Source organism: Passer domesticus, chromosome 2 (genome assembly GCF_036417665.1).
Source record: "Passer domesticus isolate bPasDom1 chromosome 2, bPasDom1.hap1, whole genome shotgun sequence".
NCBI classification, from domain to species: Eukaryota; Metazoa; Chordata; class Aves; order Passeriformes; family Passeridae; genus Passer; species Passer domesticus.
In genome coordinates this window covers 17226132-17251197 of record NC_087475.1, presented here as the reverse complement: position 1 = coordinate 17251197, position 25066 = coordinate 17226132, and the positions used below count along the sequence as shown (strand labels likewise).

At 40.3% G+C, this 25066-nt stretch overlaps 1 protein-coding gene across 2 annotated transcripts in view; it reads left to right on the top strand.

Moving 5' to 3' along the window:
* REPS2 (RALBP1 associated Eps domain containing 2) overlaps positions 1–25066 on the top strand; it is a 96677-nt gene that overhangs the window by 66257 nt on the left and 5354 nt on the right. For both annotated transcript variants that reach the window (XM_064407593.1, XM_064407594.1), the window contains exons 14-17: positions 8559–8623; positions 19777–19860; positions 22401–22546; positions 24602–24707. In XM_064407593.1, coding sequence (XP_064263663.1) covers positions 8559–8623; positions 19777–19860; positions 22401–22546; positions 24602–24707 — 401 coding nt within the window. The remainder of the gene's footprint in view (positions 1–8558; positions 8624–19776; positions 19861–22400; positions 22547–24601; positions 24708–25066) is intronic.

Below are 25066 nucleotides of genomic sequence, written 5' to 3'. Positions count from 1 at the left end.
TAGAGTTTATGCATTCCTGGAAGGACAACAGCAGGTTTTAAGTAGAAACAAAAATGTCATTTTAAATGCATACATGACCTAGTTTACTTCTTCATTTCTCCCCTGGCCCAGTCTCTAGTCAGATACAAGCCAAGAGCTCCCAGAGTAAGACCTGGATATTAAGGGGGCCAAAACTGGGGCAGCTCAGAGCCCAGAGATCCTGCAGCAGAGCCCCAGCCTCAACAGCAGCAGTAAGCTAGTCTGCCTTGGGAGGACTCTGGGGCTGGGGCAAGTCTCAGTTTGAGTATTAAAACCTGAAAATGCATCCATTGTCTTCTCATGTTTTGTTCAGTTCTGTGTGCTACCCATGACAGCCAATAAAGAATTTACTTCTAGGCAGTGACAATAGTCTGAGTCTTGTTAGATTCATACAGAAATACATTCTATTTCCCATTTAGCTCAATTTCTGAGTCACATAACTACTTTTAATTTATGGTTCTGTTAAACAAAGGATACTTGTTAGGAAAAGAGAATTTGCTTTGATGAAACAAGAGGGTTGTTATAAACAGTGTAGTTTCGTGTTATCTGGAAGCAGATTGAACAAAACAGCCATATAACTATTTACAAATGAATTTGTGACTGGAGGTTTTCAGCACTCATTTGCTTTGGAAACTCACCTCCTGCTGTGGCTGTCCCTGTGGTGAAGAGCATGTGGAATGCAGGCACCATTTTTTACGTAAGCTTCTAAAGAAACACTCACTGTAACTTGGATTCTCTGTTTCTGGGGTGCTGGTTTCAGCCAGCAACAAGGGGCTAGTACTTTGGGGGTTTTTCTCCCTTTTAAAATGTGAGGTGTTAAGTTCCACACTTGATCAGGTGTTAACACAGCAAGCATTTTATTGCAAGTGCAGTATTTTCTGTCACAAATTATATTTTCCTGACTGCAGTCAGATCTGTAAACTGTATTTAACATTGCTGGGCTAGTGATAGCTGCAGACAAGAAAACATTGTGTTTGTTCTAATTTGGTGTTCACAGGAAAGGAACAAGGGAATAGAATTTATTGGTGTGCATCAGCATTCCCATCAGTGATAGAAGTGTGTCCCCACATCACTCCTGTATTCCTTCACATAGGTGTTTCCCAAGCAGTTTGAAGTGGTACTTTAAGACTCTATCAGTACAATTGTCTTTCTGCACCCACTCATTTTCATTAGTGCTAAAGGAAGACTGTTCAGCATCACATTTTACCCTCTTTTTCATAGCTTTGAAGAAGACTTTTTGTTGCTTCTTTACTTCATCAGACTTCCCAGTACTTAATTCAATTATCACATCTTTTCCTTGAGCTTACAGACTTGGTGGGTTTTGTTTGCCAAGTGTGGAGATCTGTGAATCATTAAATGTATGTTGAGAGAACTTTTTTATATTTGCCTAGGTCGAATTATTTTTATTTCTGAATGGTTTTAAGTCTACGTGTATAATGAAACAGTTCATAACTGTGTAGGAAAGAGGATTTTGAGAATTAAAGTTATTGTTGCTGTGGTGTCATAGGTGTTTTGATACAAACAAGCCCAAACAGTAACCATAACACTGTTGTCCAAGTTGTTTTCAGGAATATCTTTTCAGCTAGATTGTCTTTTTAGCTCATTGTGAGCCAAATGCAAGTGACTTTTCCTTTTGTCTACGTGAAACTGAATACAAAAAAACCAGCAAAACTTAACTTTAGATAAGCATGATTACTATATTATCTTCTGTATTCTTTTATCCTTAATTGTATTTGCTAGGAAATGTCTGTGCCCATTGAGGTTAGCTGTCTGAAAGATGTAGTTGCTAAAGACAAGCTATTAACGGCTGGTGCAGTTATGTTTTTGTTTTACCAAAAGTACAGATTTCTTTAAAATTTTATTTGAAAGCCAAAGTGCCAAAGGGGGAACTTAGAAAAGTAATATTCTTCTTGTAAGGCTGAAATTAATTAAGTAATTAATTTTCAGGATTCCGTCCTCTTGTTGCTCTTACATTGGTCTTGATTTATAGAATCCAGCCACTTTCTTGGGATTTTGTTTGTGCTGTAATACTGTACTGTCTTGCATGTTACTGTGTTGTGTGTATTAATCAGACCATTAAACATTAAATTAGGAAGATGAAAATTCTAAAGGATTTTTATTTTAGAGAAGAGATAATGGCAAATACCCTCACCAAATATGACATTTCACAAATTATTGTTTGCATAGTGTACAAGAGCTGTAATATTGCAAGCTTAATCGAGTGAGGAGTGTAGAGTCACGTGAGTGACTGGTTGTAAGAGTTGTGACAAATTTAAATTAAAAATGTCTTATACATAGAGCACAGAGAATGCAAAATTGAGCTGCTATTTGTATTCTTCTCTATGAAATATGTTTTTAAAATAAGTGCTGCAAAAATACTTTCTTGAATCATAAAACAATTTTTTTTGGGTACTCAGCCCCTGATCTGGTATTGGAGCTGTTGGTTTTTTCTAGTCCTGTTCCCTTTCAGAACATATTTGATTAGTGAACTGAGCTTATTCTGAATAAAATATTCATGTCTTCCTTCTGATTTGAATGGAAGAGTTTTGTGCCTGTCAGCCTTTTAGAATTTTTAATAAAGGATTTATATGTTTACAACTGTATAACTTCTTTGCCCAACTGGACAAGAACATAAGGTTAAATAAGATGGAGAAAATAGTGAGGATATATATTGATGAATAGTTATTACATGATATGATTCTGATGAGGTAATGTATTTTTGCATTTTTAGATTTTTATATATATATATCTCTAAGGGCTAAGTCTGGACAGTACTTTACTGGGTGAAACTTACCAGCCTTTCAAGAATAGCTGCTTTTTTTACAATTTATGTGAATGAATTGAACTTTTAAAAAATTGTATTTTCCCATTTATCTGAGCTTAGCTCTTTCAGGGATTGAGGAATGATTTGCAGTCTATTTTCATCCCGTTGGAGGTTATTAAAAATTAAATTTTAATCCAGAAACTCTTCTACAGAAAACTGTGAAGGTTGAAATGTTCTTGACTAGCCCTACCAGCCCCACTGACCTTTTTCATGATCCCAGGGGGGTTGCTCTGTTCTGTGAAAAAATGTTCATCCATCATGGAGCAGCTTTATAGGTTAAACAAGACAGGATCTGCTGTGTCTCCTGTGGAGCAGGGGTCAGGCTCCTCCCTGGAGATGCAGATGTCCCCAGGAAGTGTGGGAGCAGCAGGAGGGACCAGAGGGGTGATGCCTGGCAGCCCCCTGCTCTTCCTGGCTCCCATGTTCCTGTTCTGAGCGTGTCCACGCTGGAAGTGGTCACAGATGGGCACTGCTGGCACCCCCAGCTCTGGCCCCCAGGTCTCCAGGGGAAGAAGCTCTGGCAGCATGGATGTGTGGGAGGTAGGTGGAGGGACTGTGCCTCCCTGTGGGTGGAGAATGAAGCTAAACGTGAGTGAGACAGAGCAAGAGCTTGGATAGTTTTGTGTAAGGGCAAAGGGAGGAGGGAGAAACAGTCCCCAAACAGAAACACACAGGAAAGGAAAGGGTAGAGAAAAGAGTAACTAGACAATTAAATGGTTTAGGGAAAATAAGGGACAGGGAGGTAAAAATACAGATATTGTGGATATATGACGTAAACCAGAAAACAGATGTTTTAAAAAAATCTGTTTTACAGAATTTCTTAACACATGCTGAAGTTCATGGATAGGACATTAGAACCAGACATAATAAAAAATCCTCTAATGATATTTTGCTTGTTTGATTTGGAGGTGACCCATCAGATACATTAGCACACAATGTCCTAAATGGTCACACCTGTGAGTTCATAGTGCAAAAACCTTAATTACTTAAGGCCTGGTTATATCTCCTCTTAATTACTTGGAAAGTACATGGATAATTTTCCACTCACTTAAGGTTAGCACATGAAACAGTCCTTTAACAAGAGTGTGTGTCTCTAACATCAGGTGTGTGCATTGTTTGCTATAATGCAAGAAACTGCCACCTGAGCAGATTCCCAAAACTAACGGTGACAAGAGAGATCATTCTGCCACTGGCAATGCTTTCCATAGCATTTCTACAAACCTGGTAAAAAAGTTAAAGTCAGGAGTCTAAAATGGGTTTTTTTTTTGCAATGCTATTACTTTCTGAGGAGACATTAGCAAGAATTATTGAAATAGATCCCTGGATCAGTGGTATTTCACAACCACCTTACTACAATCCTTTATTAAATTTCTGTTCTTGACTACAGCTTTACAGGGTTTTTTTTGTTTGGGTTTTTGGTTTATTTTTTTTTTTAGACATAGCAGTGAGAATTAATAAATCGGATCTCTTGAGAAATGGTTATTTCACAATCACTTACTAATGCTGCTGTCAGGAATGTAAATAAATGAATTTGTGCAAAGAATGGTGTCAGTGTTAGGGGATAACCAAGTACTAATTTCACTGAACAAGAATAGAAGTTGAGTATGAAGGAGGTAAACAGAAACCAGCTTAGACACAGAACTTCTCTGTGCTCTGTGTTTGGCAACAGGAGCAGGAAAAGTATCTCAAAAACCTCTCCAGAACAGCGGAAGGTTGAAAATGCTGGCTTTCCTGAGGAACCAAAGCCTTAGGTAGTTTGAAATAGAATAGTAGTAGAAGAATAATTCATTCTGTTAGCTTATCTTTTTGAGCTGATTGCAGTATCTTACTCCCTTTGCTTCCTGATAAAATTAATTGGTTGGTGTTTCATTAAACCTGCTCTGGGAGCTCAGGACTCTGAAGCAGCATAAACTGATGGAAATCTACCCTGCAACCAGCCTCTCCTTTGATCCCACAGTACTGTAGCATCCACTTGAAAAATGCCAAATACATCAGCCAGACTCTCTTTTGACTTGAGATGAGGCCAGTCTCCTTAGGTAGGTTCAGTTTGGTCTGCAAGGTACAAAATGGCCCTTGACCCCAGAAAAGCACCCTTCCCTTTCTTCAGGAGATTGCTTACATATGTGTTCAATTCAGATGGGAACGAGGGTGTACATTTTTTCCACCCAAAGGTTAACTTGTCTGAGGTGGTATTCCAGCTAAGGTGATAGACATCTATGACCAAGGTGTCATCCACATGTAGGGAATTAATGCTAAATATCTGACATGGAAATATTTCAGGAAATATAGTTTTATATGCTGCTGTTGCAATATTAATTTTCAAAAATAGCAGGTGTCCAGAAGCTCAGTGTATTATAGTAGTTTTTTCTTCAGTACTGAAAACCAAGAGCTTAAGTGACTGTAATTGGGTAAGAGAAGTGTACAGCACCTTGCTCTTATATTGCCCTAAAGGATCCCATTGGCCCAGACTCATTCATCCTAGTTTTGGGATTCTCCACTGCTGCTATATTTGGTAACCTAAAGACCTGCTTCCAGAGGTTTGTGTGGGCTGTTACAACTTCTATTTTTCCTTCATCTTCTCTTCCTACATCAAATCAATAAAGGAGCTATCTGAGAGGTTGCTAGGATTGTCATTTTTCACTGCCACAAAGAATGATTAAGGGCTGTGTTGTTGTCTGCTAGGGAGGCTGGAGGCAGAGTGGTCAGATAAGATGGCATTACCAGTTCTCAGAGTATACAATTGCAGCCTGCTGTTTGTTTTAAAATACTAATCTACCTTCAGATTGGAAAACCTGTTTTTTTAATCCGCTGTGGTGTCATGTTAGTACTATCAGACCTTTGTGGTTGCCAGAATAAGGCAGAAAACTGGTCTTGGAAAGTTTCCATGCAGATAATCTGTCTTAAAATGTAAACATGCTGAGTAAAGAGCCATGATTTTTGAGCTGAAAACACACTCTTTGTGGGAGTGACTAGAGCACGAATATGCTGTCAGGAATACATATGATATGGATACTTAAATTTTACTGGTGCCTGCATGGGCTTTCCACAGTGCTGCTCTCTGTAGGATTTGCTTTATGTGACGGGGCTTTGAGCAGTCTGGTCTAGGGGAAAACGTCTCTGCTCATGACAGGGGGGTTGGATTGAGCTGATCTCCAAGGTCCCTTCCAGCCCAGACTGTTCCATGATTCTGTGGCTCAGCCTGGTTTGAGTGCCAGCAAGCTGCTCAATATCGAGCTGTAAAAGACCCATCCAGCCCCCTGGGCTTCTGCAAAAGGTGAAGACTTGTGTTCAAAGATCAGGGACATCAGCTTCTCCAAGCTCTGAGGTGTGCCCCTGGAAGCACTTTTGTCTGTTTGTCTGTCTGCTGCTCGGCCCCAGGGTACTTGCTTTTATTTTGGAAACACATCTTCCCCTGTAATTGTGTTTGCTCTGAGATAAGTGGTGCTGCCACCTCTGACAGCAAGAGCTGATCTGTGCAGGACATTGTCCCAGGAAGGAGAGAAGAGCCCTATTCCAGGCTGTTCTGGAATATCTGGATAGTACAAGTCACCTGCCAAAGCACATGAAAACCCACGAGTGTCTGTTCTTACTGCCCTCCTTCAGGGTAGTAACACCAGAGCAGGCTGAAGCCTGAGGGTTTTTTAGTAAGTTGTTACGAGTCCTCCAAAGTCAGCTAACTTTTGCTGGTAATGGTGCTCGCATAAGCATGATTTCCCTCTAACAACAGGCCAAAGATCTTCTGCAACAGCAGGAATTCTATGAATATTTCATGAGTAGCTTAAACTAGAATTTTTAGGATTAAAAAGAGGAAACTGGGTCAGATGCACATGTTGTAAGCATCTAACTTCTTTAATGCTAGATTCATATATGTTGCATTTTGAAAGCTGAAGAAGGAGGTTTTGAGTGCTGGCTTTTTTTGTGTGGTGATGTGTTGTTTTGGTTTTTTTTTTTCATTGGACTATTTTATGGAACAATTACTTTTCCCTTTGGAATTTTGTGGGTCAAATCCCAAAAGACACATGGAGTTTCACAGTATGTCCAATGACTTCAGGAAATGCTTTTCCAGCATGTGGTGTCTGAGCTAGGTGTTATTTTCAAATATTGTCACAAGCTGTAAATGCCAAAACCACTGCCAGTGCCCAGATAAATGAAGTAATAACCTGAAGTTCAGATTAAAGGAAAGGAAGGTTTCTCCCTTTCTAAAGATCAGTTGCATGGGAGAGATGGAGAATGTAGTTACCATATCATGCTGTTATTGCAATGGTCTTAGAACTAATTAAGTGCAAGAGAAAGGATCCTGATGACAATTTTTTCAAATCTCTCTTACAGTTGTAGGTGTGTTAGTGGCTCCCTGGCATAACTTCAGTTCTGTTTTAGTTGTTTGAACTCTCTCTTTGGTATTGTGTGCCACATTAGGCTTCATTTTATACAATACAAGAGATGATGAAGCAGAAAATGGAAAAATCCCACCAGTGTATTATAAGTCTCTTTGGAGCTGTAAATAGTCAATATAACTGTTCTCAATGTTTTCACACACAGTTTTACTCTCATGTCACAATTACCTCTAATTGTTTGTATCTTTTTTCTTATTTTCAGCCATGTAGACATTTTTAGATTTGTTGTATAAAATATATAAATGGCTAAGCTATAAGACGGCTCTTAATGGTATTTGTGGTCTATTTAAAATATGCATGGAAATAGAAAGTGCATAAATGTAATTGCTTAGCATTATTGTGGTAAAGAGCATTTCTAAGTTGAATACTGTAGGAGGTTTTTTGTTACACAAAAATACACCAGTGCAAGATGGAGTGTCTGGTGTCTTTGCCAGAGCAAGTGGTGAGCGTTCAGTGCGACAGGAGCTTGGGGAGGGTAACCCAGTTAGTCCCTGTTGATGTCTCTGTGCCAGCCTAGTTCTCCTCTCTGCCCCCTTACAGTTGCCTTTGGAAGCTGTCATCTATCCTGTAGTTTTGTCGCAAATGGGTTTTAGGTATTTTAAAGAAACTAAAAACCACAGTGGTGCACCTACATGATGATTACCCTCCTTTTTGCTGGCTCAAGCTCAAAGCTGACATTGTGTTGTCTTACAGGGGCGTGATCAAACTGTTAGGATTTGTCTTCCTCCTCCCCCTGAAATACCTCTCCGGAGTAATAGCATGCAAATACAAAACATAAAACCAAAGAGATGGATTTCTTTTTGGTTCATTTAGGCTTCTGTGCTATTCATTCCATGGCAGATGTTTTCTTTTTAAGGCTGTACTCTGTCAGGGAGTGTGTTTTATCCAGAGTGAATGCTGGTGTCTACATTGGGTGCTAAAGTGTCAGTTTTAAGAAGGGAAATATTTTTAATGACAGAGAGCAAAGTCCAAAGAACAAGTGGACCGTGTTTCTGGGTTTCTTTAACTGGAATTGCATTGCTTTACCTACAGGTTTTGTGGCTGACTGGCTTCTTTCTCTGCTTTTTATCATAACATTTGGGGGTTAACAGCAATTAAATCATTACTCATTCACTACTCATGAGGTTATTTCAAACAAGCTTTTTGCTCAATAAAGATCAAGTTTGGGTTTTGTTATTAAATCTTGAATACTGCCTCTTCACTAGGAGGAATTTCCACTTATCCTGGGAATTAATTCTGGGTTTATTTGGAATTAAATTACAGTGGTTTGGTTTGGATGGGGTTTTTTATCATCGTCATCTTCTTCTTTTCCCACTGTTCAGCTGTGAGGTCTGGCTGGCTGCCCCCACCACCACCTGCACTGCCCCCTCGACCTTCTGTATCTCAGGTATGGACAAAGCTTTAGTTCTTTGCTGTGTGTTACTTGTTTATTTATGTTACCATTGCAGTGGTTAGCACCAGTTGGCTTGGACATAGCAGTTATTCTTGCTTCCAACTTAGTGAAAATCTGCAGTTTGCAGTTCCATGTCCTCCTTCCTGTGTCTGTCTGGCCAGTGTGTTGCAGTGTCAAATTACAGACTAATTAAACCTCTTTGCAGTGGAGCTGACATGCACCCACTAACTTTTATTTACCTAACTGTAAATTAAAGGCTAGCAAAGTTAGTCTACTAAAATGAGTTTCATGCCTGAAGGCATGGGCTTGATACCTGCTGTTGCTCTTTGCTTCTTGAGCTTCAAAAACACTGAGGGCCTCTGCCAAGGGAACCATGGCATGGAAGTGTGTGTTGCACCCATGGGCTTAAAAAATAATGCTGAAAGGAAGTGAATACCATGTCAGTTATGTTGTTAAGTTTCAAACCATTAGTGGTGTGCTTTTATTTTGTATTTTGGGTGAATTTTTGGGTTTTGTTTTTTAGAGCATGCCACAACTACAGCACAACACAAATTGACAAAATCATGCATGGTAGTTCTTTGCCTTTCAGGAAATTCTGGAGGATCACAATATTTTTCTGTTTTGTTGGCTGTGTTAAATCTTAGACACAAGATGCTTCATGTATTACTCCTTTAGATGAAGTATATGATAGGAAACAAATCCACAGGGGAGCTGACAGCCCTTACACACAAAAAGCTGGTGAGATACCTTCCTTAGGCTGGAATGGTCATCACTTGAGCTGTGGATCTACCCTTAAGAGTGTGCTGTTGAGCACCTCTTACTGCACAGTGCTTATGACAGAAATGCCACACACAGCTCCATCAGCAGCTCTCCTTCTCCCCATCCCTTGCTAGCACTGAGTGCAGTTTCTGCCTTGAGGACTGTAGAACACTCTGGTTTGAGCTTGCATGTTTCCCCAGTCAGGATGGCATTAGTTATGCTGCTACCAGCACACACCTCTTGGTGCTCCCATCACATTCCTGCTTTGTCTGACACTCCCCAGAGAGCAGTCTTTCCCTCTGGCTTCCCCAGATCCCCCAGCACAGCTCCCTACCTCCCAATCCCAGATCCCACAGCACAGCTCCCTACCTCCCAATCCCAGATCCCACAGCACAGCTCCCTACCTCCCAATCCCAGATCCCACAGCACAGCTCCCTACCTCCCAATCCCAGATCCCACAGCACAGCTCCCTACCTCCCAATCCCAGATCCCACAGCACAGCTCTCTACCTCCCAGTCGTGTGCCTGCAGCAGTTGCTGCAACCTCTGCCAGCCCTCCTGCCACTGCTGCAGCTTCCCACAGTGCAGTGCAAGCCCTCTTGCTGCCATTGGGAAAAGCACTAATGACACCTAGTCCTGTTCTCAGAGAATAAAACCATTGGTTTCAAGCAAGGTTCTGTTAATTGTCCATTTTCTTGTCCTGTGATCAGGTTGTGTTTCCTTAGCAGGGGAGTGGCAACTTCATTTGTTTATGCATGTCCAGCAGCTTCCTAATCAAATACTGAACCACGTGCCTGTCCTTATTGGGACATGCAGAATACAGGACCCTCCTAAAATGATAAACACAAGAAGATTCTCATGTGGAATTTTTGATCCAGTCCTCTCTATTACAAAGGTCTGGTTTCTAAAAGGGGAAAAAAAAAAAAAGTGGTTTCTCTGTCTGCTCAGTAGTGAATATGCAGCTGATGCTTTGCTAACATGCATCACATTTACTTAATTTATTTCTGATGATATTTAAAGATACTGAATCAAACATCGAAATACTATTGTACTCATGTCTCTCAAAATTGTATCTAAAACCAGTTCTTGAAAACATAATACACTTCATGCTCATCACATTGTTTGTTTTTTTCCCCAAGTATTCCTTTCTGTGATAAAGATAACAGAGAGTATGGAAGTATGTGTGATGGGGTTATAATTCAGCTGAGCTGACCTTTGCAAATAGCATGTAAGCAATAGTGAGCATATGGATTACCATAGTCCAGTGGGGCCCTTGATTTAAAGAGCACAGAGAAGTTGGAGGAAGGGGTCTGTTTTCAAAGCTGAGACAGGATCAAGACCTGAAGAAAAACCATGAGGCTGAAATTGCATATTCAGCTTTTTCTTATTTCAAGATTTACTAAACTCTCCTTAAATTTGTTTTAACTTATTTTTCAACAATGTTATTGAAAATCATACTTTAGTGTCATTTTGCTGTATGCCTGCAGTTAAGCACTGTTAATGACAAATGCAGCTTGGCAGTGAAGCAAACCCTGCATATTTCAGGTGGCTGTGCACCTTAAAGTATGCTCATGATATGATTATTTTGGCTCAGCTTTGAAAATCAGTTGATGGAGGAGGAGAGGGAAATAATTTCTTTCTGAGGTCTATGGTTTTCTGTGGATGACTGAAAAGCAGATTGAACCAGCTGGCTCTTCAGAGTGAGATTAAAGGGCTCATGGGATGTAAAGACCAAAGTGCACAAAAGAGAGGTACCCAGGGATAGGTGTTACATTTCAGTGGATCACAAGTCCAGAATATAAAAAGCAGAATATAAAAATGGCACCTTGACTTTGCTCCTATGTTGCAGTGCTTTTTAGTAGAATTTATTTCAGCCTTTAGAAAAATATTGTTTTTCCCATCAGAACCTCCAAGATAATCAGCCTTGGTGAGTTACTGAATCACTGGTTATTCAGAGCATGCCAAACATCTCTACTCATATCACAAACTTCCTACATTATGTCCACATCCAGCTCTGCTTCCATAGTCCAGGCAGCTGAATTACGAGGGCAGCACTGTACCACTGGGTGAGCAGAGCACAAGGTGATGCAGTTGATGCTGTTGTGGCCTTCACTTCACAGCTCGGGATCCACAGGATTATTGTGGCAGGCTTGAGTCTTGGGATGCTATGAGGACCTGGCCAGTTTATGGCAAATAGCAGCAGGGCTGGCTGCTCTGCTCAGCTTGCTGCTGCCAGCCCATGCTGTTCCACACCTCTGCTGGGCAGACACCTTTACAGGTGGTGGCTGCATCTCTTTTTACTTCTATGACAGCTTTTTGAGCTGGTGGATTTAACTCTGTATTTCTTTTTTCCTGTTGACCTCTAAAAGGCTATGGTAGTTCCTTCTCAGGATGTGTCTCCATTGCCAAAGTCAGCATTTTACTGACTTTGTATCAGTCCATATGCTGTACTTAAGGTTTCCTCAGATCTTTCACCAGACACTTCTCTGATGCAGTGATGCTTTTATCTGAGGTCCCTATGGTGACTGTACATAACCTGAATAAGTAAAGATGGACAAAAGGCCAGTTTAAATAGTGTGGATACCTCATTATCTTCAGTTCACAATATTTTAACCCAAATTCCAGCCCATACCTCTTCTGTACCCCAAGCCATTTTGAATTGATGTTTACAGTAAGACATTGTGAATTGCAGAATGAACTCTTTTAGATTAATAAATTCATATTGCTTTCCTATTAAAAGTCATTCAAGTTTTGCCTCAATTTTGTGAAGAGTTTTTGGAAAGATAATGTCTGGAAAAGCACATATACATAGATGAGAGGGTTTTTTTTTGGATATGTTATTTTGAAGTGTTTTCCTTTTGTGCTCAAGGCTGTGTGTAACTTCACTGACACCTTCTGTGATCTCTAGTAGGACATTTCACATTTAGCAAGTCTGCAGTAGCTTCTTGGTTTTAAGGATAATTTTATCTATATCAGTTTCCCAACTTCATTTGCAATAAATATTTAATATACTACAAGCTGTTGTAGACTTAGGATACTGGCACTGCCTTACCTCTGCTTATTTCCCATGCCATGCTGTAGTATATAGAACAGATAACCTGTAGCTTTTGGAGATAACTACTGATGGTTTTTTCATGATGGATTGTAGAGAATGGGGTTCAGCAGCTTGGGTAATTCCTCATCCTCTGTTCCTAATTTGATAGTAAACTTAAGTCATCGAGGAGAAAGGGCATAAAGGTGGCCCCACAACTGTTGTGCAGATCCAGGTCTGTACAGAGAAAATTTGTGCAACATGGAGGTGCAGGAATCACAGTAGGAAGGCAATGGCTATGCAGCTGATTTGCATTGACACAGATTTCAGATAGAAAATAACTTTGGGTGCTCATGAATAACATTCCTCTGGAGCCAAACATGTATGCACATTTCATATAAGCCCCTGTCATTATTTTTTTTAATGGAAAACAAAATAATATTTTATTTCTGTTGGCTTTTAAGCCTACAGAAGTAATTTACCACAGCTGCTTTCTCTGGGAGATTTAGTAACATATTTATGTTAATAGGAATTATGGATGAACACCGAAAAGCAAATATGACTTTAGGATTTTAGCCAAGATCAGCTAACTATCTGCAATGTTGCCCAATTAGATCAATGTTCCTTTATATAAATTACTGTACTTCAGTACCTTCCTGTCCAACAATGAAGGCGTATCTTCAATCCTGCTTGTGCTGTATAAGGGAATTTGAAAACAGTGGGACTGGAAGAAAACTCTGTGTATCTTGGCTGAAAAAACTGATCTTCCTGGTCTCTTTTCCCACAGTCACAATTTTAAGCCTGTTGGTTTTGTAAATTCACAGTGGTTTGTGCTGCACTTTTATTTCTGGAGACCTTGGTATGTGTTTTTCCCACTGATTCCATGCTGGCAGTTTTGGCAGGCAAAGCATTCAAGTGAAGTAGAGTAGGTAGGCAGCTGTTAATATTATGAAATTTAAGTACCCTGAATACAGTGCAGATCTAAAGATTAAAATCTCACTGTGTTTCATGAGCTCAGAATTCAGATGTCAGTTTAGCGGCCATCATTGCTGTTATTGATTTGGTGAAATCCTGGAAATAAAGCACTGTTAGGGGTGGTGGGTGGGTCACCCTGCCCAGTCACAGCCCCTGGTGGTGCTGGAAAGCAAAGATACTACTCTTTTTAACGTATGAAATGTTCTGCTCTCCAAATGTTACTTGATACTTCATAGCTCCTTGAAGCTTTTTGGCCATTCATCATCCAGAATTGCAAGTGAAAACTGGACCCATTTCAAGAAGTTGTCTCTACTGACATGCCTCCATGCCCTGCTGAATCCGTGGAGAGCCACAAATGTGGCTCAGGCTGGATTTTTACCATCAGTTACACGTGCCAAGAGGTGGGGAAGGGCTCCCAGCCATCCTGCTGAGACCTCTGGGCCTCCAGAGCAGGATGGCCATGTGCAGGCTCCGTGCTGGGAGGTGGCCCAGGTGTCCCCCCCACACCAGTGTCTTTGGCTGTAGCAGAGATACATGGAGGATGAGATTGGACTTGCTTACAACAAAGGTTGTTTGAAGAAATACTCAGGCATTCCTTTATTCTGTGAAATTACATGAAGAATTTCAAGTGCTGGCAGGACACTTTGAATTTTACAGGAAGGAACTTTTCTGTTATGTAAATAAAAATTGCCCCCACAAAAAAGTAAATATTTTTCTTCTGGCACCATGCAATTTTATACGTGATTTTGTACAATTTTATACTCTCCCAAATAACTATTTTATATTTAATGAAAGGAATACTTTTTAGCTTGCATTTACGACCACTGTGGAAGGAAAGGTTGGGGTCTTTTTTATCTCCATGGTTTTGGCTGCAGAATAATATATGTTGTATAAGCCATGCGATAGGTACTGAAGGAGCATGTAACAGTAATGAAACTGAAAGTCTTCTACAACATGAAAGATTTTGCCATCTGCCACTTTAATATAATACAAATGGATTATCTTCCTCTCATGAAAATTATATATTAAATCTAAGACAGCCAGACAAAATAAATTGTAATTTAAGAAGTGGTGGAAAGTAGCACAGTTAAAATTGAATTTGAGGAGTAGTTGATGGATGCTATTAAATCCTTTCTAAAGAGGTTTCTGGAAGAGTGGAAGAAGGCGAGTATCTTAATTAAAATGTGTTGTAACAATTTTTTAATTTGGCTTCACATTTATCATAACAACAAAGAAAGAAGCTAAGAACCCAATGCCTGTATCTCTAGTGGAATGCACATATGCCTTTCTAGCTTACGTTAATCTGGTTTTGTGGAAGTTGAAGTATTAAAACAGATTGTTAATGCTTCCATCTGGGTCCTATTCTTTCCTTGTGAATGAGCTGAACATTGCAGCAATTTGTTTGTATTTACTGCCTTTCTCCTCAACCTTATCACCAGCCCTCAGATAGCTCAGGGAAAGAAAAAGCTTATCAAAACTTCAGGGCTGCACAGTGCTGAGAAAGCAGGCAGCACGCTAAGACCCTGGCAGCTTGTTGCGTTTGCATCCCTGTGGTTTTTTTTTTTTTTTCTGTTTTACCATTTTTGCTTTTTGTAATAAGCAATAAAAAGAATTGATGATTCAGTGTGGGATGCAGGAGACTCACAGAAGCTGGAATTGAGATGTCTCAACTTTCCAGAAATTTGCTTTAAGCACAAAAATACGAGTGTTCAGAATGGAGCAGAGTACCTCTTAAATGAACTTACGCAGAGATGATAGAAGATTGCAATGGGCACATGCAGAGTGTTAAGCATATTTAGTAGCCTACTTTTCCTTACAGATAAGCTGTTCTCAATACTTTTTTTTGCAAAGGTAAGCAGTAGCACTATAGGTAATGATTATGGGCTACTCCAGTGAATGCACAAAGAGAATTTCATTTCTGTGAGTAGTACCAGGGAGTACAATGGGTCTATTTCCGTGTGTAAAGTTAGCCTGGAGCATAAGTGTGGGCGAAATTGAATTGTGGCAATGATTGAGTGTATATACTTGACCTCTTGGAAAAAGGCTATCAGGTGACAGAAATTACGAAAGCTTGGTGTAGATATTCTGTTCTGGAAGATCAGTTACAGATTGTCTTGAAACGTGGGTGTGTAATCTACATATAATCCAGCGTTGCAAAACAAAAGAACTGGAAATGTACGTGAAGAACCAGTTGTTAAGATGCTGTGTTCTCTTACAGTAATGAAAATCTTTCATCTGAGGCTATTGAAGCACTCAGTGCTTGAGTGAGTGTTACATATTCTTGTAGAAAGGTATGGTTAAATATTGTCACATGGAACAGTGAGGAGATTATCAATGGCTGGTCAGGGATCATGCCATGAAATAATGAGCATTTGCAACTCTTAATACTCTTCTGAACGATGAGGAATTATTTGTTCTAAAGCTCAGTGTTGGCCACAGACTGCAGGTTGGGCTCCATCTGTGGCCACTGCACAGTAACTTTGTTGGCCAGTTCTACCTTCTGCCTGGAAGAATGAGAAAGGTATGGCTATTCCTAGAAAAGGCAAGACTGTGATAAGGAAACAGATACTGTTTCTGCTAATGTAACTGAACTGGTCTCTTCAAAGAGAATCTCTTCAGGAGATTTGGAATAGAACACTCTCTTGCCCTTTTCTGTGGTGTCTTACCCTGCTTCCCCAAATCAAGATGCCCGTAGGCCTGATCTGCTGACTCTGCAGTGCACTCTAGGCAGTGCAGATGACCAGATATACTTTGCCCATCTCCTGTAACCCTGTATGTGTTCCCAGCCATACCAGCCAGCACAGCAGCATTCCCAGTGTCAGTAGTTTACTCCATTGTGAGTATGGATGTGAGACAACTCCATCAAAGCACTTCTACACTACCATAAATGGAGTTTTCCTTGGAAGACCATATTTTTTAATGGTCTTTATAATTTATAAAATTTATAATTAATTTATAATTTATAATTAATAAACCAACGGTGAAGAATTTAAACTCCCAAAAAATTGTGCCAAGATGTGTGAAAATTTAAGACGTTTCTGTGATTGGAGGGATGTAATTTATTGCCATGTTTCTGAATGAGTTGTGGGCAGACTATGCAAAGCATGGTATTAAAATGATGAAGAACTAAAGGAAATTCACCTCAGCTGCTCCTGAAGCTCGTACTCCACTCCTTTTTCTTGTACTCCACTAGAGGACCAGAGTACTGCTGAGTCAGGATCTCTCTGCCCAATACCAGCAGGCTACAAATTTCCCATATCCAAATCAGTGAAGGAAATCTATGAACAATCCCTTACCAAAAGAAAAAGCAGGAGGTTTTTTTCCTTTAAAATCTGTGTGGGGATAACGTGGGGACACATCAGCTTGCAGATGCATTCACAGAGCCTTTCAGAGAGGACTGTGTTGGGTCGGCTGCCCCAACCCTTATTTGCAGGGATGCATGGTGTGTGTGCCAAGCGCTCAGAAGTGGCCTGTCCCACGGCCCACTAGGTGGCAGTTTAGGGACACGGCAGTCACTTGGTTTTATTCATTATGCAGGAGCTGCATCACCAGAACTACGGGATTTTTGGGGGGTTTTTTGGGGTTTCTTTTTCAGTCGGATGTAGCTATTTCTTTATTTTTACCTGCCCCTGCACTTCTGGCTGCTGAACTTTGCCATCCACATGTCCTGAAGCAGGGAGATGTGGCCAGCCCAGTGATACAACCACAGCCAGTGGGTACCACAGCCCTGAGCATGGGCTGCAGGCTGGCCCTGACAGACACATCACAGCACCCAGCTCACACAAAATATCTTGCTCTCACAGATTTTGAAATCTTACCCTTTTTGACATTTTCACTGTGATTTATATTTGCTTTCACTAGAACACAGGGTTTACCCTTTCTTTTCCTTTCCAGTTCCCTTTGGTTTAAAACAGTAGTCTCCTGCAATGAGACTATTAAAAAAAAGGAAAAAAGAGAGGATGTTTCTGCAAAAGTTTGTGTTCTGTTTTTTATTTAAATTTTCTTTCCTCTCTAGGCCCCTTATCTGACCATGATTTCAGTTTTTCTGATTATTTGAAACCAATTTGTAGAATACCAATCTGTTCAGTTACTTCTATACTGTTGGAACAAACTGGTTCTTCAAAAGCTGCATTTTTTTTATCTATACATAAATAACATAGACTTGGTCAGGTTTTTTTTTTTTCCTCTCCATTCTGTGGAATAAGATATTCTTGCTTTTGATGCAAGGTTTAGTTTAGACTCCCACAAGACTGTGAGCACTAGAAGCTGCCTGGCCAGGTTAAGGCAGGTATCTAGTGCTCCCTGTCACCAAAGGGTCATTAAAACCTCTCTTTCCTGTACCCTGGCACTGTTCTGTGTTGTGCAGCAAAGCTACACCATGAGGACTTTATAGTATGTGTATTACATATCCCTCTGAAGGGCTGGATTTACTCTTGCTGTCCCTAAATGAACGAATGGGCTGTCAAATTGATGTGGCCCAAACTTACGGTGTGGTTCTGTTCACTATTTGAGCTTTGTTGTCCCCAGATCATACTGTTAGTAGTGCTTAGAGCCTTCATTTCTTTCAAATATATAAAAAGCTATTGTAAAAATCAGGGAGGTTATGGGCTATTCAACTTGCTGATAAAGAAATATTCTGTTGCATTCAATGGACTTTTAAAGGTCTTTGATTTTTATAGATGCACAAAAAAATTGCTTTTTTTCCTTTTCACTCTATTTGACCAGAAATCTGCATTTACAGAGGAAGCCCTTCAATATATAAAAAGCTTTTCAAAATTCAAATGTTAGCATCCAGTAGTTATTAAAATTTTTAAAAATTAAGATATTAATATTCAAATACCAGAAATATTAAAGTGTGAGGGGCTCTTTGGGGGTTTTTTAACCATCAGGTAACACTACAGATGTAGCAGACTTAAAAAAGGGTGGAAGAGAAATCTTTATCAGTCCCTCTCTTTTCTCTCTCCTGACAAATTTTACGTGTGTTTTAAAAAAGTTAATTTCAAAACTTCCTCCTCTCTGCACATATTTGATACTGTATGGTTGGAAAAGAGCAGTACCACAGAACCACATTGCCCCTGCACCTTTTTGTACAGCTCTTATTGTGTCCGTTATGGAAGAAATAAAAATGCTGTGGAAAAGTTCCTCCTTTTTAAATATACCAAATTCAGTACTTTCTGTTGTTTTTATTTAATTTACAGTTAAGCACTTGGAAACTTGTGACTGCTACAGAGCTTGGTGAGCCTGTGCAGAAACCTCTTGGTAACAGTGAGTTAGGTTCTTTAGCGTGCAACAAATTGTTATTATGGCTAAAATCCTGGCCCCTTAAAAGTTTGAGGTTTGCCTTAGGCTTGGTTTTAAACACAGGCTTTCACCTGTGCAGAAATGAGCCTCATTTGAGGAGGGAGCAGGATGGCAGGTTGCCCCTGCTGCCTGGGGCCATTGCCAGCCTGGCTCCCACTTGGCAGAAGCTGGGAAAGAGGAGAAGGGGCTGTCTGTCACTGCCAAGTGGCCTCAACCTCCTGTTCCTGCCTGCCTTCCCCATCTTGGAGAGCCAGCCCATATGTTCTGGACAGAAAACAGCCACACCATGTGTACAATATCATGTTTGCTGCTGTGCACCTGGGGACAGGCAGGTCTAAATCCTGCCACCCTCACCAGTGCTGTGCCCTGTCCTGGTGGAAGAAATCAAAAGGTGCAAAAAACTTTTCATGAGAGGCAAAGCAAGTGATTAATCCTCTGCTTCAGTTTGCTTCTTAGTCAGATATGTTGGGAATCAGGTGTTTTGTTTTGCAGATGTGTAGATCTGGGTGGTGAGTTTTCAGCTGGGTTTCTGTTTGAAATGTGAGAAGGGAGGAGGGAAGACTTGTCTGCCTTTTTATGACTTGTGTTTTCAGTAACTTTGCTGGAATTTTTGGTATGATTCTGGCTTTGTCACTCCAGCCTCACAAACTTCAAAGACAGAGGCTTACTCGTATGAATTTTTAGTGGTTTCAGGTGATAATAAGGTGACAGGGTATATCAAAGGTCTTTCTAGCTTTTTTCAATTCTCTTAGTTTTTCTCATAGTATTTAGGCCATAATGGTAATTCTAGAAGAAATTCTGGGTACTAGATTGTTTACATTCAGAGACATGATTCCTAATGCTTCACTAAAACACTTTTCTCCCATTTTCCCTGCACAGTAAAATGCAAGAATATGGTTTCATTAAAAATCTGCAAAAGACATATGCCATCCATTCAGCTGTCACCCTAGATCTCCGTTTTCCCTAGTGTTGAATTGTTAAAGTAACTTTTCTTTTGTGTGTAACATTTCCTTTCATTGACTTTATTGTATGTGACTGCTAGTCATATTCTGGGTGTAGCAATGACTGATTTGTTGTTGCAGACAGAGCAACCATCTGAGGTTGAATTACATCCTCAGATGAACAGACCCACATCACAGGCAGAAGAAAACAGTTCAGCAAAAAAGGTGAGATCTGCACACATTATACCATTGTGGAGTGATTTTCCTTCATCAACAAATGTGGTTGTTTTAAGTTTAAAAGCAATTAAACAGAGGGTTAGGGTTATGTTTTTACATGTTTACCTTCTCTAGAGGTCAAGACATTGGTGGAGAACTGTGATCCTATGTGACATCAACTCACATAAATCATTAAGAAACCTCTTACTATGTACACATTGATGCACATGCTTTGAGAGGGACAGCTTGCCATTTATTTCAAATCAATAGGGGCTTGTGGAGCCTTAGGGAAAACAAAAAAGAGTTTGATTGAGTACTCCAGCCCTGTCTCACTGTAGTTCCTCCAAATTGTGATGCACTTCTTGGTTTTAGTTATCGAGGATTCGATTTAGATGTAAATACCTGTTTACTAGAGGTCAGCATCTGCCACTAAATGTACATAGACTGGGAGAGATTTGCTCAAGATGTGCAGTTTCTAAGGTGTTTTTCTATGAACCTATCAGTTGTAAAAAGTAAGCACTGAAATTAAAACAGCACACTTCAGAGAGCTTTGCTTAGGGATGGAGTGGCCTTAGCAGTGGCTGTGTTTTCCCTGTCCTGATCTTGCTCTGACCACCTCCTTCCACCAACCCCAGCCAGAACAGCTTTGGATTAGGGGGCAAATACAGATCCTCCCCATTCTGGCCCCTCCTGCAGCCAGAGAGCACCTGCAAGAGTGCCCAACCAAGAACTTTTGGCAGATGCTGGATGTACCTTGCCCTGGGAGCACTATCACACTTCTTAGTAACTTGGGGCACAGGCAAACATCCAGTGTCATGATTTTCTACATGTGACAGTGCCTTCTGGCAGTGTCCTTGCTCTGCTTGTGCTCATCATATGCTACTTCCAGCCTGGCCCTGCTGTTTCCTTGCTGTGCTTTATAGCTCTGCTGGGGAAATGAAGTCCTTGTGATTCTCCTACTTCATGCTCACCCTCATCCCACCCGGCTCCCTAAAATGCAGTGAAGCCCAGGCTGTGTGGTGTGGGAGGTTGTTGCACTGCTGAGCCACCTTCCAAAGAAGCAGCAGCCAGACAAAGAGCCCCTTCTGAGGGATCTGCTTGGGCCATTGCTTACACTGTTGTGTTTGAAAGGGGAATTACCCTGTGGATATCGTGGGGTTTGGGCAGTTTGAGGTAGACTGGAATTGTGTGTTGGGCATTATAGTTGTGGAAGGCATATGCAGGTTCCTCCCTTGCTGTATGGGGGGTGTTTGCAGGGAGCTGTGCCTGTGCAGAGGATTTCAGAGCATGGCATTACCAGAGATCTGTGCAGCTGACATCCTGATCAGAACATCTGATAATATGCTGACATCCTGATCAGAACATCTGAAAATATTTTTAGATTTTTTTCAGTAATTACAAAACTCTAATGTTTAAACCTTTTTCCTTATAATTCAAATTCTTTTTATAATGGCAACCTTTCTAATATGAATGATTGATGGTCTTATATTGGTTACATTTTGTATCACTCCTAGAAGTCTCTTCTTGTGAGTCAGGCTGCTTAATACAGTATTGTTTTTTTTTCCTTGTAATTGCTTTGTCATTAAATGTTTCCCCATTTTTTTCTTATTTTATTAATGTTTCGTGAAAACACAGTAGTGAAGGTAATCTAGCACAGTAAAATGTTTGAAATTTGGTCGTTGGTTTTGTCTTTGATGCTGCTAAAACCTGTCTCAAGTCAATTCAACTTTTTGAGTCCTAGCTTTCTCATTCATGAAATGAGGCAGTAATAGCTATATCCCTTGTGAAATTGATCTAATAATAAAATACACTGAAAAGGATACATTTATATTTATAATTTAAATCAGCTATAAGGGAGTAAAACTACTTCTCATTGCAAAAGAAAGGATGTCTTAATTTATAATAATGAAAACACTTCTTGCCACTGAAGTCATAAAAATGCAATACTCTTCTTTACCTAGAAAATACAGACTATTTCTCTGATGTAACTTATCAAGAGAAATAGCTGGCCTTCTATACTTCAACATGTTAATTGTGCATGGATAATGTATTTGTGTTTCAAAACTACATTCAGTGTTACTCCATGTAAGAGAGGAGGGGAGAAGAGAGAGGCTCCATGCCAGACATGTGAGGCAGTAAGTTGGGATGCAAGTGATTAATTATTGATTCTTTCCAACTGAAAACAGTCAAAAATAAATCTTGCTCTGTTTTTAATGCTTTTGGGTCGGCTGGGGGCTAGTACATGTGTTTATACCTCTCCCTCCACCTCCACCCAATGCACACTAAGCTATACAACCCAGTTGTGAAGAGCCTGTCATCCAGATGAAGGTAATACACCCTTTCATTCATGAAGGGATTTCAGGAGTTATTGTTCCTTTTTCAAAGTCAGAAACCTGAGAGGCTATTACCAAATTGGAAGTAAGCTCTCTACGTCTTTAAATTATGAAATCTTAACCAGCTGTCAGCAATTTATGTGACACAAGTATTCTCCAGCCTAATGATGGGATACATATGGCCTGACTTAATGTTGCTGTGCTTTTTCCTTTCAGGAGGTTGTTCTTGCTCAACCACCCTCCAAACCCGCCCGCAGGAAGCTCCGGACGGAGGCACAAGGGCTGGAGACCCCCGAGCTTTCTCCCACTATAAATGTGACTTCTTCCCTGCCAGCAGTCAAGCCTCACCTCCCAGTCCAAAAGTAAAAACCTCTGTCAAGCATGCCAAACTGCAGTGTGAGATTTGATGTAGCAGGGTTTGCTCTTTATGTAATTTTGCACTTAAAAGTTCTGTTTCTGAGGATGCTTCACAAGACACAGGTCTCTGAAATCTACATCAGTCTTCTCAAATGCAGACTAAGCCTGTAGTGACTGCCAGTGGTATTTGATAGGTAGATAACCTCTTCAAAGGTGTCCTACTTTTGTACCTGCTAGACATGGCTGAGGAGCAAGCCTACCTATCCAACCATCTCTAACACAACTTGTTTTGTGTGTGAGGGTGTGTGTTTCTGCCTTGCATGTGTCTTCTGGAATTTTGCTCCTTCATGTGGATAGATATGACCAAATAAATGCCCGAGAAGCTGAGTCATGAAATGCTTTATTTTGGTCATATCCTTGTGATATTTCTTTGTTGCAAGGCATGTTGGAAACTGGCTTGTCACTGGTGTGAGACAAGCCACAGACCACTTGTCTGATAATGGCCAAACCCAACACGTGTTGTTTGCTCTTGTAAATACAGCTGTCAAAGCTGTCAGCTGATTTATAGGGATTTCACTCTATGTGTATTTAATAGTGGTGGAGAAGGGGTTGTACAAGTGGTAAGCAAAGGCACTTGAAACCCTGTTGGGTCTGTGCATCTCCCTCAGCTGAAGCACTGTGCAAACATTACACCCCACCATCACCCAGGGCCTTGCAAATGACATCTGATTCAGTCTGAAACAAAATCAAGCTGCCCAAATCAATTGAGCGTTTCTTGGCAGACTGTTTATCAGTAGACTGAATCTGTGCTGCATAATTGGAGATTAGAATAAGTAATAAGACTCCTAGGATGCTCTTAAAGTACTATTTTGTGCTTTGGGAGTCCATATTCCATTGTGGTTCAAAGATAACAGCATTTGTTAACATCTCAATATTGTCTTGTCTGTATCTTTCCTAAAATGTTAAAATGGCCACAGACATATATTGCCCTGCTTTTTTTTTTTCCCTATCATTTATTACTTTATAGCCTATGGAGAGTAGTTTGCAGGAAAATAGTGAAGCAGAAAACTGACAGTTCACTGGAAGATAACGGCATAAAGTCCTGTTGCTGTGCTGAGAGAGAGAGAGTCTATTGCAAAAATCAGTGTCAACAGCTCTGTTAAGAGAGAAGAGCTAACGGGGACTCTGTGCCCCTGGACCATATTTAAGTAGGGCATCTGTTTTAGATCAAATCTGGCATTAAAGAGCTCTTGTTTCCTCATGTAAAACTTTAAAATAATTTATTTGGAAAGGGGCTTGGATATTCGGTCAGTATTTTCTTCCCTTTTTGCTCTTGTTATCTCTCTTGCTTTGAATAGGTTGGTCCTTATCTACAGCTGTCTCTTTTTATACCTGTCTGCATAGCTGTCATTTCCTCCAGATCAGTTACCACAGGCTATGAAGCAATAAAAATTCTTAATTAATAAAATAAGTTCTTAAAAAAAAAGCTACATTCTTTATTTTAGCAGCAAAAAAGCTGAGGGAAGTCAATCAGTTATCTTCCCATTTGTGATGTCAGGTGGTTTTGGTGGAAATGTCTGCTTTGAATAAAAGAAGTATTAATTTTTGAAGTAAAGAAACATCAGAATCAGCAAAACTCTGAGGCAGAATTTTCATGCCAATGTCCTTTCTTTCTGTATAGAATGATTTTTGTATTTTCTGTTAACCACTTATGACTCTAAACTCTACAAGTCTCTGAAAACAGCTAATGCAAAGGTACTGAAATAAGCACAGCTATGCAGGGATCATTCTTAAGCTCCATGAGAATGCAGTGATCTTGAAATAATTGAGACAGCCTAAAATATTTCTGTCATTCAGGTTAACAAGCTTCAAATACTCCTCCTGTTTCAGGCATCTTATTTCATTGTTACATTTTTCTTCTCCTAAATCTGTAGTTTGTACCTTGTGTTTGACACGTAGTCCAGGGTGCAGAGAGTTATGCGGAATGGGTGGCTGCTCTTCTGTCATCAGCCAGCGCTGAGACTCTTAATTGAAATGTCTTGTATTTATCTGTCTGGCAGACAGTCTTCCAAGCAGAAAAGGGCTATTCAGACCGCTATACGAAAAAACAAAGAAGCCAATGCTGTGCTCGCCAGGTTGAACAGTGAGCTCCAGCAGCAGCTGAAGGTAAGGAATGCATTGAAAATCAGTGACAAAGCTCCCTGCAATCAGTTACGTGTCACCTCCAGCAGTATTGAAATCAGAGCAAAAAATAGGACAGTAATTGAAACAAGCACAGAGATGAGGGCTTTTAATGAGAGCACATTGCCATCATTCCTTGGGTCAGGTCTTACTTGCTTCCATCTTTAGCAGGCCAGTGCTGTTACCTGTGTGTTTTGCAGCAGGATGAGACAGAGAAGTTTGTCTAAGTTCACAAAAGAGAAGAAAACTGAACGTGTCCTTCAAGTTGTATTGCTGTCTGGAAGCTTTCTGACAGAGCAGAGCTCTGCTGTTTTCATAGAGACCAGAAGACTTGATGGGTTCTC